This window comes from Rattus norvegicus, chromosome 19 (genome assembly GCF_036323735.1).
Source record: "Rattus norvegicus strain BN/NHsdMcwi chromosome 19, GRCr8, whole genome shotgun sequence".
Taxonomy (NCBI): domain Eukaryota; kingdom Metazoa; phylum Chordata; class Mammalia; order Rodentia; family Muridae; genus Rattus; species Rattus norvegicus.
In genome coordinates this window covers 66,888,623-66,905,273 of record NC_086037.1, presented here as the reverse complement: position 1 = coordinate 66,905,273, position 16,651 = coordinate 66,888,623, and the positions used below count along the sequence as shown (strand labels likewise).

The following is a 16,651-nucleotide window of genomic DNA, read 5'->3' as shown; positions in this document are numbered from 1 at the left end:
CACGGCATAGGAAGGCTGAGAACCACTGTGCTAGACAAGGTGCACACAGAAGTGGAGGTCACATAGGCACAGACTAGGTGAATGAGCCAAGAGCTGACACACAGTTCAGAGTTGATTAGCAGAAGGTCCCTGGGTCCCTACTGGGTTTGTTTCTCAGAGCTGGGTCCTCGGGGTCTCTATGGCTTCACACCTGCCCTACTGGCCCTTCAGTCTTGACCCCTCTCTGTCTCCAGGGCACCCTCTCTGGACTGGCCCAGTGTCCTCACCGGGAGGCACCCAGCAGTCTCCCATTAATATCCAGTGGACGGATAGTGTCTATGACCCGAAGCTGGCACCGCTCAGGGTCTCCTATGATGCTGCGTCCTGCAGATACCTCTGGAACACTGGTTACTTCTTCCAGGTGGAGTTTGACGATTCCTGTGAGGAGTCAGGTGAGCGTGGGTTGGGATCACAGCGGTCAACATTTGAATCTGAAATGTTCCTGTAGGCTGGAGCACTTAAATACCTAGTCCCCACGGATGTTTCTGCTTATTGCGGTTAGGAGATAGGGCCTCTCCGGAGGAAGTGGGTAACCTGGTAAGTGTTGGGCCATATATTATCCCCAAATCCCCCTACTCCCTCCTACCCGTGTGTGTGTGTGTGTGTGTGTGTGTGTGTGTGTGTGTGTGTGTGTGTAGGTGTGCCTGTGCATACAGAGGCCAGAGATCAACTTCATGTGTCATCCTCAGGAACCCTCCACTGTTGGCCTAGATTTTTCAAAACCTTCTTTTAATAAGGGTTCTTAAATGTTTCAACCTCGCTTCTAGCCCACACCCACCAGAGGTAGCAGAAAGGAAAGGTTAATAAAGCACAGAAGGAGGCAGACCTGTTTACAAACAGTTCTTTGGAGCGAATCTAATCTGTGTCGTCAGGATATCAGCAGTTCAGTTCACAGGATTCAGCGGCAACACTCAATCCACTTGCAAACACCATTCACGAATCCGCAACGGCAGGTTGACCCGGGAGAAACCGAGAGGCTTTGCTGTAGGCTGTTTAGGAGTAGTTCCTTCCTGCGATTCCAATCTCCATTTGGCAGGCCAGTTCAGTAGCGTCAGGATAACAAACACAAATCAGCAGCGGTGGCAAGATCCAGCAGAAACAGCCAGGCCTCCACCAAATCAACAAATCAGCAAATCAGAAGATGCCCTCTGCCGTGCCTCTCTCAACAAAATGAAGACCAGTGAAGATGAAGACACGAGACCAGTGAAGCATCGCAGAGCACGCTGTCACACCATCCGTTGAGTCCTATTTATACCCCCCTCCAAACATCATATGTCCACCATGGGTCCTGTCTCAGCCAAACACCATGAGTCTGTGTTAGCAAAACTCCACGTGAGTCTGCTGACACATCTAGAAACTTCCATTTCACTCTGCCAATTGGCCCATCCACAGAAGCGGCAAGGAGCCACCAGAAAACCACCAGAAGTTTTTTGATGCTCTCTGTGAACTCTCGACAAACCATGACCAGCAAAGAATGGTAAGGTGAACCACTACCATCCAGCGTCGTCCACTGTCAGGGGGTCATACTTATATTCCTTCAGAACATCATGCGTCCATTCGCATGTCTGCATTAGCAAAACACCCTTTCACCTGGGTGCCCCAGCAAAACATCATTTGACTTAACTGACTTTCCAAAGAACCCCAAAAGTTTCCACTTCATTCCACCTTGATGTTTGAAGGACAGGATCTTGCATTGGCCTGAGACTCACCCAAGAGGCGAGGCTGGCAGTCCAGCAAGCCTCAGCTCCAGCCTACCTCCTCCTTTTGCCTCTCTAGAACTGGGATTGCATGCACCAACAGCATACCTTGCTTTTCATGTGAGTTCTGAGGATTAGGTCCTCAGACTTGTGTGGATGAGCCATCTCCCCAGACCTGAGTCCCTTCTCCTCTGTGCTCCTGCCAGCTCAGAGCTGCTCTGCTATCCCAGAGCTCCCCTGCCAGCTCAGAGCTGCTCTGCCACCCTTCCCTGACACCATGCACTGTACCCTCTGAAAATTGCCAGCCAAAGTTAACCCAGAACAAATCTCTTTTTTTTTTTTTTGTCTTTTTTTTTTCGGAGCTGGGGACCGAACCCAGGGCCTTGCGCTTGCTAGGCAAGCGCTCTAACCACTGAGCTAAATCCCCAACCCCAACCCAGAGCAAATCTTAAGTTGCTTCTGTGAGGTACTGGGTCTCGAGAATCTACCAGCAACACAGCTGCCATTCTTGTCTTCCATGACGTCACAGACTCAACGAGGAAGGGGAGCCTGAGCCGGGCTGGGACATGGGGCTCACTAGACGGGTGTGTGTGTGTGTGTGTGTGTGTGTGTGTGTGTGTGTGTCTGGTGTGTGACCAGCAGTCACCTGAGTTCTGAGGATGAAATCAGGGATAGAGTAGGACCTTTCCCATCCTGGGACAGAAGGAAAAACAGACCAGTGAAGGCTGGTGACGGTTGACAGGGGGATTTCTCAGGCTGGGCAGGGGCATAAGAGTCACATCCTGCAGGCTTACTACTCTCCTGGGTGTAGTTGCAAGCTGTTCCAGGGCGGAGTCTTGGGTGGTGGAGCTGGAAGATAATTCTCAGCCATTCTGAGGACTAGGACTGGCTGGTGGCATCTACCACACTCTACTGCTCCCCTTCCTCTCCATCTCGCACCCCTGATTTCACTCTTCACACACACACATCCCCCCATCCCTAACCTACCACCACTGCTGCCCACCCCCACCTCACCCACTCCCACCCCTAAGACACAAAGGTCTGCAGTAGCCAAGACTAGCCTCACCTCTTGATCTTGACCTCTTGGTCCTCCTGCCTCTACCTCCCCACCTCTACCTCCCCAGCGCTAAAGTTACTGGATGTTCTAGGCCTTTGCTCTCAGGCTCTTTTTTCTGGGAGCTGTTTGTCCTGTCAGTTCAGACTTCCTTTGGTTGCTCACTGCAGAAACCACAGCTGTTTTAAGCACAGAAGAGGGAACTTAGTTGGTGTCAATCAGGGAAAGCCCAGACACGGCAGGGTCCAGAGTGAGTGACAAATGACTCCCTGGGTGGATTTCCTAGAGGTAACAAAAATGAGTGGCCTCGGTTGAGCACCACCTCCCAAAAGAGCACCAGGAGAAGAGAGTTCTGTCAATAGTCCTGGCGACTGCACCGTGTCCCACTGCTGGTGGCCAAGCAGGCATGAGCCAAGCACAGTGGTTCCCATCAGTGTGTAGCCAACCTAAGGGTGACCCTGACTCGAAGCAAAATGTGCGCCTGAGAGGGGAAAGTATCCTCCCACAGGACCTCAGGGCATGGCTCCCAGAAGTGTGACCGGGGAGAGAGAGCCAGCAGCTAGGGATCCTCACTCTCTTAACACCGGTGACCTTGGCTCATCTGTAACTTGATGGCTCCAAGGTCCATGGCCTTGCACTGTGGGCAGGCAGCAGCCTTCCAGTGTGACCTCAGCCTGATCCCACCCCTGGCGTCACCACCTTCCCCATCTGGATCAAAAGGATGCTCCCCACCCTGCACAGATGGAAAGAGTCATCTGAGTGTCTTCCACCCCATAAACTAACAGCGTTTCCCTGGCTTACAACCACCCAGGCCAATCTGCTTTTACTGCATCCATCCCGCGGCTTCCCTCCTTGCCTGGCTCTCTTTCTACATTTTTCTGTCCCCTCCATTCACCTCCATTGGAAATCAGGAACAGAGGGTGGAAAACGCCAGGGAGGGGGTGGAGGGCAAGATGCCACAAAAAAAAGTTTCCAGCCAGAATGAGGAAATGAATCTTCCATTTAAAAAAAAATAAAGAAAAGAAAAACTGGATGAAGAAGAAAGAACGGGGGTATCTAAAGTGAGCAGGAGGCACGGGGATGTGGAGGTGATTTTGTGAAAAGTGTGACTATTTGGGTCTCAGTTTGGCCAAGTGAGTGGCAGCAACTGTAGTCACATACCAGCAGGAGGCACCAGACAGTTGCTCTGGAAGTCAGAGAAGGCAGAGGAACTCTTCCAGGAGATAGGGATGCTGTCTCTTGTAGATTGTCAGGGGGAATGAATTTCAGAGGCAGATACTACTCTGAAGGCCATTGATCCAAAGGCCTTCTGGAGCCGGGGGTGGGGGGGTGGGGGTGGGGGTGGGGAGCACTGCTGTGCCCCACGTGAGCCAGGTCACCATGTAAACTTCACATCTGCAGGTGGTTCATCTTCTTTCCTAGGGATAGGGATGGGGTGTGTGTGTGTGTGTGTGTGTGTGTGTGTGTGTGTGTGTGTGTGTGTGTGCAATAGAGTATGTTTCCTGTTGCTCTACTCATGGGCGGTGTGAGATCAGCCAGCCCTGTGTCAGCCTCCTTTGTTACTGAAGTTGCAAGCTGGTTCTGAGCAGAAATGAAAGGAGACAGTGAAAATGAGGGTCCCCGAACCCTGCCAAAGGATTAAGCATTCCGTATAGGACCTCTTTTTCCCCTGCCATGGTCACAGCCAAGTGTTGGCTGCATGTTCTTTGCGATGCCCTCCACTAGAGGGACCGCCAAGAAGCAGGAAGCAGACGCTAGCCCAGACTCTGGGTGGGCTTTCTCTGACCCTATTCAATCAGTACAAGCAACCCTGTAACAGTGATGCACACAGAGCCGGGACGCTAAAGTTACTCTGTAACAGTCCTGCCCTGTAACAGTCCTGCCCGGGACGCTAAAGTTACTCTGTAACAGTCCTGGACGGAAAGAAGGCAATCTGAATGGGATCCTTCAGCTCTCAGACTAGGGAAACTACTGACAACAAAGAATTACATTTTCCCCCAGAAATTCCACACAGGAAGGGAAAGCCTGAATCCTGATGTCAGCCAGGGGATGACCACCCCCGTTCTCCCTCCTCAGGCACCTTGCAGAGAGATGAGCTGAGACAGTAAAAGGGTTACTGCTGGGTAGGACCTCACATTGATTAGGTCTGCTTAGTTATACATACCCTTTGCTCTGTATTTAAACCCAAATCTTGTCAGGACACAGAGATGGACTTGAGGTGGTTGTTGGCAACATTGAGAACGTTTCCTTTCTCTGTATTATCTGTGAAAATATCTTTTAAGTGGGTTATTCGGGAGGAGGGGCTGAGCCTAGTTTGCTGGGAGCTGTCAGGGTCCCCAGGCTTTGCCTGAAAAACTTCTAGTAACATTTCCACTGTCCACCTTGGCCTCTGATCCTTTCAGTGACAACTGATAATTGTCACCAAAGCCAAGAGATCCCAGAGGAGCTTTATTCTTGAGAGCCCAAGTCCAGGCTGCTGCTGTTGGCCACCATAGGCCTGGCTCCCAGAGTCCAGGGTTTAGAGCTGTCAGATTTCACTTCTATCCATCAGGGTTGTAGGTCAGAGAAAGAGCCTGCTGACAGAATAAACCAAGAGAAGGCACCCAGGCAAATGGAGGCTCCCACCTGGACAGGTGACCTGGAGATGGGGCAAGGTCTCCTTCCTTGTTCCTCTGGTCTCCACGAAGACGTCTCTCATCAGGTCCAAGCTCCAAAATAGTCTTAGCTAGTGGGGTGCCTGCCAGGACATCTCCATTACAGAGAGGCTCCAGGGATCCCTGAGCCTGACCAGGAAGGAGGATATAGATTGGTGAGTTCAAGATGTTTCATAAAGCCAAGGAGAGAGAGGTGCTCAGAAGGGCCCTTCTAGCAGATGCTGGCTCCTTCCTTCCTTCCTTCCTTCCTTCCTTCCTTCCTTCCTTCCTTCCTTCGTTCTTTCCTTTTTTCTTTGTTTCCTTTTTGGTCTTTTGACTGGGACTTACTATGAAACCAACTGGGGGGGGGTTGGGGATTTAGCTCAGTGGTAGAGCACTCGCCTAGCAAGCACAAGGCCCTGGGTTCGGTCCCCAGCTCCGAAAAAAAAGAAAAAAGAAAAAAGAAAAAAAGAAAGAAAGAAACCAACTGGGAGTCACTTTGAGACTCAAAACTCAAAATATCCTCTGCCTTAATCTCCTGAGAACTGGGCTTGCAGTGTGTCTGCCACCAGGCCTGGCTCCTGATGCATGCTTTTCTGAAGATGTGTCTGCCAGTGTCTTTACAGAAAGGTCCTACCCTGGGGTCCTACCCTGGGAGAAGCAGTGTCTTTTTCACGTGCTGTGTTGGTTCCAAAGATGGGGGGGGGACCTCGAACCCAAATCATCATGGCCAAATTAATTAACACATGCTGTTAATTAAAGGAAGGTTTGGGTTTTTTGTTTTTAGTTCCTGTATACAGGCTGCCTCCCCCCTAAGGCAGAGTTTGAGATGTCAGTGTTGGATGAGAGGAAGACAAGTCTTTTATAGCTCAGAGGTAGGAGCTACAGGGTTACAGAAGAAGAATATAACAGGCAGTTTAAACAAGGCTATCCATTGCAGCAGGTAGTCGTAACAATGTAATCCTAGGGGCCATATAACAAAGGTAGGGCTGCAAGATGGTTATAAATAACTTTTTTTTTTTTTTGGTTCTTTTTTTCGGAGCTGGGGACCGAACCCAGGGCCTTGCGCTTCCTAGGTAAGCGCTCTACCACTGAGCTAAATCCCCAGCCCCATAAACAACTTTTTAAATCATAGACATAGTTTCCATCCCTGGAGTGGGCATCCCAGGATCACTGTCGCTAAGGCTACAGATGGGACATAGCCCAATCCTCGGAAAACAGAGGTTTAATCATAAACAGGCACGAACCTAGTTTGTCTTTACCATAAAATGGCTTTGCAGCCTAAAATGGAGACAGGCTGGATCTTCAGCTGTCACCTTGATTCTAACATTCTCAGTCGCCCCAATGACAGCGACTATCAGTACAGTAAGTGGCTGTGGTGTGCTGAGCCCTCTGAGGCAACAAGGAGCTCACATTTGCTCTTTGCTCCTGTGAGACGGATGTCATTTCCCTTCTACAAATGTCATCTATACCATACAGAGAAAAGTGCAAAGCCACACTCTGCGGAGGCCAGGGCTGATCTCATCGTGGCCTGGTGTTCAAGTCTACCTTCTATGGATGGGGCTTGTGGTGTCCTTTGATCACTGCCAAAAGCTGTTGACCAGCTGTGACTTGTCCTCACCTAGACAGCACTGGGCACAGGGCAGCCCTTTGGCCTTGGACTTCACAGGTTGGCAACTGGTTCCATTTTGGGGCGACACCTGAACTCACAAGCCTCTGCAAGATCCTGGTGTTTGTTGTTCCAACTAACAAGGGTTTCCCACGCCTCTGTTGTGCTAATTTTAAGCCCTAAAGCAGCTGCTGTTCCTTGCCAACGGCCTGCTCTGTCCAGGGGAGAGCCCAGAATTACAAGTAGGTGACTATTCAGAGGAACTGTTGTAACAGAGGGGTCATCTCAGTGAGCCCTTGGCCTCGAATGTTAATAGTTATTTTACTAGGAGACTATGACTCTGGCTGATGTAACCACACTATTTTATCTCCCTTATCTCAGATGTACCTGTGCTCAGAGAATGCAGAGTGGCGGATGGTCAGGCCTCAGAGGACAAACCTTGCACTTGGAAGTCTTGGTGCGGGTGGGGCTGGCAAGCAAAAGGTTCTCTTTCCCTGCAGCCTTTTAGAAATTAGTCATTGTATTATCATTACAAAGAACTGGTTACCCATTACTTTATCTGGTTCGGTAGACTTTATCTCAGGTCCCTTTCTCAAAGGAAAGTAACAGGGCGTGGCTTTGAACTCTGGGACCAAAGTCAGTGGCTTAAGTGTTCAACAGGAACAGGGGGGGTTTGGGGGTCAACCAGTCACCTGGAACCCCTGCTGTAGGTAATGCCTCACTTTCTGTGTGCTGGTTAATGTTGTATCATTCTGACATAACCCAGAGTCCTTTTAGAAGAGAGAGTCTCAGTTGAGAAGATGCCTTCACCATTTTGGTCCAGGATCAGATTGGTCTAGACTGATGATGTGGAGGGCCCCGCCCATTGTGGGTGTGACCAAACCCCGGGGCCTGTGGTCCTGGGTTCTATAAGAAAGCAGGCTGAGCAAACCACATGGAACTCTGCACCAGCTCTGGCTTCCGGTTCCTGCCCTGACTCCCCTCAGTGATGGATTAGGATGTGGAAGTGAACCCTTTCCTCTCTGAGTGGTTTATGATCATGGTGTTCATCACAGCAACATCGACCCTAAGTAAGACACTCTGTGTCCTCCTCTCAAGTTTGGGCTTCTAGCACCTTTTCTATGAGGTCATCCCTTGGGGAACACCCAGTTCCCTACTCAGTGTCCAGCACATAGCTTATCAGCTAGTTGCCCTGTGGTATACGCTGAGTCTACACCTCACGCTGACAGCTACACCAGTTGAAGACCAGACAACAGAATGTGGGGACATGGAGATTTGGCCTGTGTCATTTGCTCTCAGCTATCTTACCTCAAGCACACATTCAACAGCCATTGTCCTGTTTCCTTGGAAGGCTTCCTACACACTGGTCAGTCTATCTCCCATGGGACACAATCCTTACTGGGACTCTATGGGACTCTATTGACTAAGGAAACCAAAGCTGGAAGAAACGAAGCACTAGGCCAGGATTTTGCCTACAGAAGGGTTCCAGTGTACCTGCAGATCCACCCCTGAGCATGGAGATCCATCCTTGAGACTGCAGATATACCCCCGTGCCTGCACATACACCCCTGAGCCTGCAGGTCCACCCCTGAGCCAGCAAACCCAGACCTGACAGCAGAAGGAGCCATGAAAGATGCCTTTCCAGTCCTTAAATAAGCACACACTTGCTGCTTTGTTGTGGCTGCCTCTGCTGTCAAGGCTAATCTTGGAAACACTGTCATGGTGAGAATTTTCTGTTCCAACTTGAAAGAACTCAGGACCACTCCTCCATATGTGCGAATTCTTAGATGGTGAGGCTGTATGATGTGTACAGTGCCCTGGGCTCAAAAAGGCCTCATGCTCCGAGTCCCCAATTCCTGGCCTCTCTTCCCAACATCACTTCCCCAGAGCCTCTGCGATCCAGTGCAAGTTTCATGGTTACCTTACCTTGCTGGGAAGCAATTAGACTCCACCTGCCTTCCCACTGAGCTGCCTGGGCAGGCCAGCAAGTACTAGCCCCTCAAATATCTTTTTGTTTGTGTGTTTGTTTGTTTTTCCAGAATTCAAAATGTAGACTAGGCTCATTTGAACTCATAGAGATAGATCTCCATGCCTCCGCCTCCAGAGTGCTAGGAGTAAATGTGTGCACGACCACTCCTGGCCTCCCCTTATTTTTATTGGGTGTACTGAAGCCTTTGGAGTTGTTGTTGCTGTTGTTTGGTTTGGTTTTGTGAGCGATGCCTCTGGCGGTAGGAGAGAAGAGTCATCCCTTCCTGTCCCAGATGGGTCCCCAGACCCCTGCAGCCCTGGCTGTCCCTCATGAGGTTGACGTGTTTCGTGTTTCGCTGAGGCAGATGGGGGACTCCATTTATCAGAGTGCAGAACCAGCGCCTGGCCCCAGTTTGACCACAGTGGCCTTTAGACTTTATTCGTCAAAGGACCACGACTGGAGCTGCCCACTTTGCACCCCAAAGAGAACCAAACAGAATCCTGGGATGCAAACTCTACCGCGGGTTTGCCTCAGCCTGGACCCTTCTCATCTGCAGACCTCAGTTCCCAGTGTGTGAGTGGCACCCACTGATCACATGGTCTTCACTGTGTTTGTGGATTGGTTCTTGATCGATCCATAAAGATGCCAACAGCCAATGGCTGAGCGTGGGGCGGAACACTTAAAATTGTGCAGGTAGGACCCAGAGAGGAAGGGTAGAAGAATGCCATGCAGGAACAGCAGGAAATCAAGCCAACCAGCCATGTGAGACTCGGGGTAAGCGGTCACTAGCCACTTCCCCGACTCGGCCTACCGTAGCAGGGAAAGTTTAGGAGTGCCCAGCCTTTGAGGTAGCCAGGCATTTTAAAAGCAAGCTAATGTGTGTTCATTCAAGGATGTAGCTCCTAGACAGGTGCACACATGTGATTCGCCGGGAGCCAAAGGGGCACAGCAAAAACCAGCGCTACCTGTGGATTAAGAATCCCATCTAGAGGGCTGGAGAGATGGCTCAGTGGTTAGAGCACTGACTGCTCTTCCAGAGGTCCTGAGTTCAATTCCAAGCAACCACATGGTGGCTCACAACCATCTGTAATGAGATCTGGTGCCCTCTTCTGGCCTGCAGAATGCTGTACATAAAATAAATAAATCTTAAAAAAAAAAAAAAAATCCCTTCTAGAAAAAAAGAATTTCATCTATAATTTAGCATCGAGCGTGTGTATACATTATGCACGTGTGTGACCATGTGGAGGCCCAAGGACAACTTCAAATCAGATGTTGTTCCTCAGGAGCCATCTCCTTTGTGTTTTGAAACAGGTTCCCTCGTGGCCCTAGGGCTCACTAATGAGTCTAGGCCGGCTGGACAGTGAGTTCAACGAATCCCCCGTGTCCATCCCCCAGCACTGGGGTGACAGGGCCACACCACCAAACGTGGGTGCTGGGGGCTAAGCTCAGGCCTTGTCTGTTTGTCATTTTCAAGACATGGTTTCATTATGGAGCCCTGGCTGGCCAGGAACTTGCTCTGTAGACTAGGCTGGCCTCAAACTCACAGAGATCCTCCTGCCTCTGCCTCCCAGGTGCTGAAATTAAAGACTTGCACCACTACACTGGCTCAGACTCAGATATTAATGTTTATAAGGCAAGCACTTTACTGACTGAAGCATCTCGTTATTTCTTGGCCTCCACCTGCGCATTTTCTTATTTTATTATATACGTGTGTGTGTGTGTGTGTGTGTGTGTGTGTTTTGCCTGCACATGGATCTATGCACATCTTGTGTGCCTGGTGGCTACAGAGGCAGAAGAGGGTATCCGATCCCTGAAAGTGGATTTATTACATGGTTGTGAGCTGCCATGTGTGTTCTGGGCATTGAGCTCCTGTCTCCCAGGAGAGCAGCCAGTGTTCTTTTTTTTTTTTTTTTAAAGATATATTTATTTATTTTATGTATATGAGTACACTGTATCTTCAGAGATACCAGAAGAGGGCACCAAATCTCACTACAGATGGTTGTGAACCACCATGTGGTTGCTGGGAATTGAACTCAGGACCTCTGGGAGAGCAGTCAGTGCTCTTAACCACTGAGCCATCTCTCCAGCCCACAGCCAGTGTTCTTTTTTTTTTTTTTTTTTTCTTTTTCTTTTTTTCGGAGCTGGGGACTGAACCCAGGGCCTTGCGCTTGCTAGGCAAGAGCTCTACCATTGAGGTAAATCCCCAACCCCCGCAGCCAGTGTTCTTAACTGCTGAGCCAACCCCCTAGCCTCTCATCTAAAGTTAGGTGACAGCTTGAGGTTTTAAGACTGATGCTCCAGAACCACCATAAGGAAATGGTTGTTTATAAGGAGATGGTACGACTGTACCAGCCTAGCGCCTGTCCAGACCGTGGCCCAAGACTAGCTCTGTCTCCAGTGTGCAGTGTATTGTCAATGCCCAGAACACACATGGCAGCTCACAACCATGTAATAAATCCACTTTCCAGGGATCTGATACCCTCTTCTGCCTCTGTAGACACCAGGCACACAAGATGTGCATAGGTCCATGTGCAGGCAAAACACACACACCTGTTGCACACTGTTTTCATAGGGAAAAGGAAGCACACCCCATTAGCTGGTGGCAGTCAGCACTCAGTAGCATCTTTCACGCCACATGGCGCAAGGCCCATTTGCAGCTTTTACTCTCAATTTGACATGGCCTAGAGTCCCCTAAGAAGGAAGTCTGATAGAAGGGTTGCTCAGATTCAATTGGCCTGTGGGCCTGTCCGAGGGGGATTGTCTTTGATGGTTAACTGATGTAGGAGGGCCCAGCCCACTGTGGGCAACACCATTCCCTAGGCAGATGGCCCTGGGCTAAGCTAGCTAATCAGGAGCCTGAGAGAAAGGTGCTGGGAGCAGAATTCCTCCATGATTTCTGCTTCCAGTTCCTCTTTGAATTCCTGCCCTGAGTCCCTTGGGTGATGGCCTGTGACCTAGAAGTTAAGGCACATAAACCTTTTCCTTTCCTAAGTTGCTTTTGGTTAAAGTGTTTATCACAGAAACAGAAAGAAAGCGACAACACTTTGATACACAAGGCTAAGTGTCCCAGCATGTCTGTTGTATGCAAGGAGGCATCTCTAGCTGTGGACCAGGCTTCCCAGCTCTCCCCTGATCCCAGGCTTGCCTGGCCATCCCGGGAGCACCTGGTGCTGCTTTCTATGAAGGCTGAAGTGTCCAGCAGGCTTTGATGGAAATGTGTCAGCTACAGGTGGAAGTGTGGTTAGCCACATGGGGGCTCCCAGCACTACCCTGGACTGTTGAACTTGTCTCTGTTCAGGATGCACAGATGACCAGGTGTGAGGAACACACCTGTAATGCTGGAACTCAGGAGGTGGAGGCAAGGGGGTCGGAAGTTCAAAGCCATCCTTGGCTGCAAATGGAATTCAGTGCCAGTCTGAGCCCCATGAGACCCTGTCTCAGAAGAAAAGAAACCCTTTGGAAATCCTTGTAGGATTAGCACACCTCTCAGAAGTCATCCTGGGCCTGTGTAGTCACATGTAGGCACTTAAGGTTCTTACCGCCATCTAGTGGCTGTGCTAGGACTTGGCCTTCATCTATCCTAAAGCTTACTGTGAACCTGTTGTGGCAGGCACCACTCTAGGACTGAGGTGACCAAGCACTGGCCAGGACACCTTTCACAGACCTCCCTGTGTTTTGCAGCACAGCAATCCCTTGGAGATAGAAGGCTGCCCCCAACACACACACACACACACACACACACACACACACACACACACACACACACACAGAGGCAGGCAGTGCTGGGCCCACACAGTCCAGGTACATGTGTCCCTTCTCTTGTTTGCAGGGATCAGTGGTGGGCCTCTGGGAAACCACTACAGGCTGAAGCAGTTTCACTTCCACTGGGGAGCAACAGATGAATGGGGCTCTGAGCACATGGTGGACGGCCATGCCTACCCGGCTGAGGTTCGTAAATGCCGTGAGACAACCCACGATTGGGTGCTTTCAATCCCAGGCCTACCATAGGCTGACCAGCCTTCACCCCCCCTCCCACACACACACTTACCAAGTGCCCGGAACTGGAGGATTTCTGGGGACCTGGGACTCCTCCGGAGCCCATTAGAACAGTAAGAGCAGCTGCACCCACTTACTTGACTGCCTTGTACAGTGAGGTAGTAGGGGGTGCCTCTGAGGGCCCATGTTGAGGCATTCCTTCCCCCTGAGGTACCAGCCATATGGTGGGTATAGTATGGAATAGAGTTTATTTAGAGGAGGAAGTAGAGACAGAGAAAGGCAGATAGATGGGTTGGGGGTGGTGGTGGCCATGAACATGTGGAGAGAGAGGGGAGATAGGAATGGGGAGAGAAGGGACAGAGAGGGTGACCCTCTTTATTGTGAGTCAGGCATATCTGGCTGTTGCCAGGTATCTTAGTCAGGGTTTCTTTTTCTTTTCTTTTCTTTTTTTTTTTTTTTTTTTTGTTCTTTTTTTCGGAGCTGGGGACCGAACCCAGGGCCTTGCGCTTCCTAGGTAAGCGCTCTACCACTGAGCTAAATCCCCAGCCCCTTAGTCAGGGTTTCTATTCCTGCACAGACATCATGACCAAGAAGCAAGTTGGGGAGGAAAGGGTTTATTCAGCTTACACTTCCACATGGCTGTTCATCACCAAAGGGAGTCAGGACAGGAACTCAAGCAGGTCAGGAAGCAGGAGCTGAGGCAGAGGCCATGGAGGGATGTTACTTACTTGCTTCCCCTGGCTTGCTCAGCTTGCTCTCTTATAGAACCCAGGAGTACCAGCCCAGGGACGGCACCACCCACAATGGGCTGGGTTCTACCCACTTGATCACTAGTTGTTAAAAATGCCTTACAACTGGGTCTCATGGAGGCATTTCCTCAAGGGAGGCTCCTTTTTCTGTGATAACTCCAGCTTGTGTCAAAGTGACACACAAAACCAGCCAGTACACCAGGTAACCTTGGGGCGGAGCCTTGAAGGAATGCTAACATAGGTCACCGCCGAAAATTAATCAAACCAGCTGAGGCTCTGCAGTTGGGTCAGGAAACAGGCGATGCCCGGAGACCTCCCAGCACTGGACCAACGGCATTTCCCAACATCAAGATAAATGGAGAGCCCATGTGGTGATAAACCATGGGCTTTCTCCCTCAGCTCTCGAATTGCCAAATTGCCCTATTTACCTTGTCCATCCACCCCCTCCTCTGTAGGTGCTGCCTCTGCTGCCCCTCCCATTTCTGCCCACTCCTCCTCCCACCCCTCTGCCTTCCATCCCCAATCTGGGTGTACACTCAACATTTTGCCTCTTATCTCATCATCTTCTGGTTGGAGACGTGAACCCGAGTCTAGTCAAAGCCACAGGATGGATGGAGCCGAGCGGTGGTTGGGGTTCATTCCGAACTGGCAAGTGTGGCCACTAGAGGGCGCAGGCGTCTCTCCTCATCTAGTGGCAATCAACGCTTCCTCCCAGTTCTTGTGAGCAGACATGTCTACTGAGGAAGGCCTCTATGGTAGCTATCAACTTGAGAATCTTGGACTCTGTCCACCCTCCCTGGTTCATGCCTAGACATTTCCGTGTGACCCTGTGGAGATGAGGAGGGAAGAGGGAGGGCAGGTGGGTACAAATGAAGTCCAGGGGTCTACAGATAAGACTTCAGCCAAGAGGCCGGCCAATGCAAATGAGGGCTCCGACCCTGAGACCCGGAGCTGCTTTCTGGGGGGGGGGGTCTCAGGTAGACAGAATGAGTCTACCCAGCTGCTCTCAGAGGCCATGGCCAGGCACATCCTGGGAGTGAGGACCCAGAGCAGAGCCCTGGATGGCAACAAGCAGAGCTTGCTGACCATGATGCCAAGGGTTTGCTGGCCGTTGTCCCTGAGGACTCATGGCTAGGCACAGTTGAGAATGCTCTTGTGCTTAGAGGAAACGTTGCGTGCCCCCTGCCGAATCCAAGCGGATCCAGAACTCCCTCTGACAAAGCCATCATATCTGCACCGAACTCTCACACACCCAGCACACTTCCGGGATAGCCATCCTCAGCTCTAGGTCACTGACATGCTGTGAGCACAAGTGAATACCTGTTGCTATTTGTTTCAGTTCAAGAAAAACACAGATGTAACATTTTTATTCCAAATAGATACAAAATCCATCCGTGGGAAGGTACCACTGGACACATACCCAGACTTCCCACGTTCGGAGCACTACAATTCCCAGGCAGGGTAGCGCCACCCCCCACCCCCTACCCCCCACCCCCCACCCCCCACAGCTGCCTCCCTGCTGCCTCATGCAAGACTCTGCTCCATTCCCTCCCGTTGTGAATTCCCACAGAGCCTTTTGAGGTCCACAACCACACATCCAGGAAATAGAAGGATTACAAAATAAAGACAGGGCAGAGTCCAGGGTCGGATGCCAGGTGTGATGCTGGGGACTTACCTCTCTGAGAAACTGTTCAGTGCTCACGGTCCTGTGTCTTATCTGGTGACCCTTGTTCCAAGTGACATGTTGGTACAAATGATCACACTATTCACTTCTGTCTTGGCAACTCAAGACACTTTTGGCGGCTTCTGGTCACTGTTAAGTTGACAGATGTGCTCACTGGTGTGGGAAAAGTTCTGTCTTCATTACTTTTCTGTTGTTGTGGGAAAAAAAAAACAAAAACAAACAAACAAAAAAAAAACATGACCAAGGGGAAGTGGTGGCACACGCTGATCCCTGAGTTCAAGACTAGCCTGGTCTACAGAGCAAGTTCTAGGGCTTTGAGAAATCCTGTCTCAAAAACCAAACCAAACCAAACCAACAACAACAACAAAAACCCATCATGGCCAAGGCAGTTCACAGAAGGAAAGATTTATTTGGGTAATGGTTACGAAGAATCAAGTAGCAGGTGGCAGACATGGCCACGGGAACAAGAACTGAGAACAGTTTTAAACACAAGCACGAAGCACAAGGGCAGATTAGAAAAGCGATTTAAATTCTCCTCTTCCCTTCTCAAGAGGTACATTATGTATATCTGAGCGCTCTATCTACATATACATCTGTATGCCAGAGAAGGACCTCAGATCCCATTATAGAAGGTTGTGAGCCACCCTAGGGTTGCTGGGAATTGAACCCAGGTCAGTGCTCTTAACTACTGAGCCACCTCTCCAGCCTCCACCTTTAAATTCTCAAAGCTTACCTCCAAGGACTCACTTACTCCAACAAGGCCATCCTCTTAAACTTCCCTAAGCAGCGCCACCCACTGGAGACCAAACATTCAAATATAAGAGCTAATGGTGGGCATTCTGATTCAAACCAACCCTTCTGGATTGCAGACAGGAACATGCCCTGGTGGCAGTCACATGTGACCAGCTGCCTCAGGATCCTGCTGCCTTGGGTTGCCCGCTATAGTAAACGGTAACTTTGAACCGTGAGCTCAAATAAAACCATTCTCCTTTCCAGTTGCTCTTGTCAGGGTATGGTGTCACAGCAGGAGGAAGAGAAAATAAAGCAAGGGTCTCCCTTTCTGTCTTCCGAGAGGCAAAGCTCTTGTAGCCTGTTTTTTGAGGTGCTCCAAGGACTCTGGCCACCAGCCCTTTGTGTGACATGGGTGGGCCTCGCAGAAGTGGTGTGACTGCTATTTCTGCTGCACTGCGGTGTATTAACATTCTCTTTCTACCCTGTTTC

The 16,651-nt window shown here is 50.3% G+C and overlaps 1 protein-coding gene across 1 annotated transcript in view; it reads left to right on the top strand.

Moving 5' to 3' along the window:
• The window catches only part of Car5a (carbonic anhydrase 5A), a 29,809-nt gene that overhangs the window by 6,213 nt on the left and 6,945 nt on the right, over positions 1–16,651 (top strand). Inside the window, exons 2-3 of the mRNA NM_019293.3 lie at positions 234–431; positions 12,831–12,949. Of these exons, the coding sequence (NP_062166.1) occupies positions 234–431; positions 12,831–12,949 (317 nt within the window). The remainder of the gene's footprint in view (positions 1–233; positions 432–12,830; positions 12,950–16,651) is intronic.